This window comes from Brassica napus, chromosome A7 (genome assembly GCF_020379485.1).
Source record: "Brassica napus cultivar Da-Ae chromosome A7, Da-Ae, whole genome shotgun sequence".
In the NCBI taxonomy this organism is placed as follows: domain Eukaryota; kingdom Viridiplantae; phylum Streptophyta; class Magnoliopsida; order Brassicales; family Brassicaceae; genus Brassica; species Brassica napus.
This window is the reverse complement of record NC_063440.1, coordinates 14,997,652-14,999,468: the sequence shown is the minus strand read 5'-3', so window position 1 is coordinate 14,999,468 and position 1,817 is coordinate 14,997,652. Positions and strand designations below refer to the sequence as shown.

Here is a 1,817-nt window from a genome sequence, read left to right as displayed (position 1 = left end):
TCATTATAACTTGTACATTTCATTTTACGCTTTAAAAATCAATTAATTTTGGAAGATAATTCCAATTCAACAATATAGTAAGAGAAGACAAATTCACAAATTTCATATTATGTAATTAAACATTCAACTTTAAACAACTAGTAATGGCAATCTATTAACGCTGGTGTGGTTGCTGAGAACACTATCCCTTGAAACTTTGATTCTCTTAGATCATCTTCTGGTGCCGGTAGATTAAGATCCAACGGTAGATATTTTCTCTGTTCCATCGAACGGCTCAAATTCTCAGTCTCTTCATCTGTACTGTTTCTGCTCACTTCTGCTGCAGTGACCGGGCTGCTAACCACGTTGGTAACTGTCCTGTGCCGCCTCATGTGGCCTCCGAGTGCTTGGCCCGAAGTGAACTCAGAACCACAGATCGAACACTCGTGTACTTTGTTTGCTTTGCTGATGATGATGTTACTTGCCTTTGAAGCAAGGGCTGGGCCGGAAACTTTAAAATGACCTTTTTGCCCTTCCTCTGATGCACTAGACTTGAGCTGCGTAAGGGGTACTTTAGCTTTTTCGTCTATCGACGCTCTCGGCTTCTTGTGGCTCGCCCTGTGTCCACCAAGAGCTTGGAACGACGGGAACGTCCGGTTACATGTTTTACACTCGTAGACATAGAAACTAGAATTCTTCTGATAAAGATTTTTGTCAGTTTTGGTAGAATTCTTGAGATCCGGCAGCGGCGGCGATGGAGCAGCTCCACGTGCAAGCATGATGAGACAAATCGCCATGTCTTCCTCTTCTTCTGTACAATCAGTTGTAGTAACCGGAGACGAAACTACCGAGTTGTATTCTTCTGAAGCTGTTCTTTCTCCGCCGGCAGATGAACTTGTGGAGGTGATTGTGGGGGCCGCCGCCGCCACCAAAAACGTCGAAGAGGATGATCTCTGCCGCTTCGTACGCTTCCCCTTAATGATTTGCGTCTGATCACTACCAACCTCATGATCTTGACCCATCATGGTTATTTACACTTAAAAGATAGTAAAAACAAGAACAACCCAATTCAAGAAATCAATCGACAAAAACAAATCCAAGAAATTTCGAAAATTGTGATGAAAAATGAGATGTTTGGTGTTTATTATGTGGAGTGAACTAACAAGAGAGAGAATAGAAGAGAACTAGACAAGAGAGGCAGTGAGGAAGATGATGGTGGGGCTGCTTATTTATATATATTACAAAGGGAGAGGTTATAAGGTTGGTTGTTGTTAATCTTTTTAGTTTACTCCACAAAAGATTTTACACATATGGATCCACTTTACATTATTATACTATTTTCAACTAACCAATAACATTTTGACGATTCACTCTATCCCCATTACCTGACACTCCTGCATTTCTCTGCCAAATTCTATCAAATATGAAATCAACTAAATTTTTATTAATGATGGAAGAAAATAAACAAATCTATGTCCTCTTTCTTTCTAGTTCATGTTCTGTTGTATCTACTTTTAATCCATATCTTCGAATTCTGATCTTTACCTAGATCTATGTACCAGAAGTCAACCCTTCATGACGTTTATTTATTTTTATTAGTATTAAATTAGACAGCTTCTTCTAGTACATACTTTCTAATAACAAACATATTTATATTAGTAGTTTGTTTAATCAAATTGTTAGATCTTGAATCATTCATATTTGCATAATTAACAGAGAACTGTTATCATTATGTCTAATTAATTATTTCCAAATGATTTAATTTTCTTCAAAGAATAAAGTAGAAAATAAAAGAGAAAGTGAAACCCGTGAAGGGTTAACCACCGAATTAGGCAAAG

At 37.8% G+C, this 1,817-nt stretch overlaps 1 protein-coding gene across 1 annotated transcript; it reads right to left on the bottom strand.

Annotated features, from left to right (window-relative positions):
• LOC106356611 (zinc finger protein ZAT5-like) lies at positions 1-1,284 on the bottom strand. Its single transcript, XM_013796343.3, has one exon. The coding sequence runs from the start codon at positions 1,002-1,004 to the stop codon at positions 138-140; it is 867 nt and encodes a 288-aa protein (XP_013651797.1). The 5' UTR covers positions 1,005-1,284; the 3' UTR covers positions 1-137.
• Between the last annotated feature and the right edge of the window lie 533 nt (positions 1,285-1,817).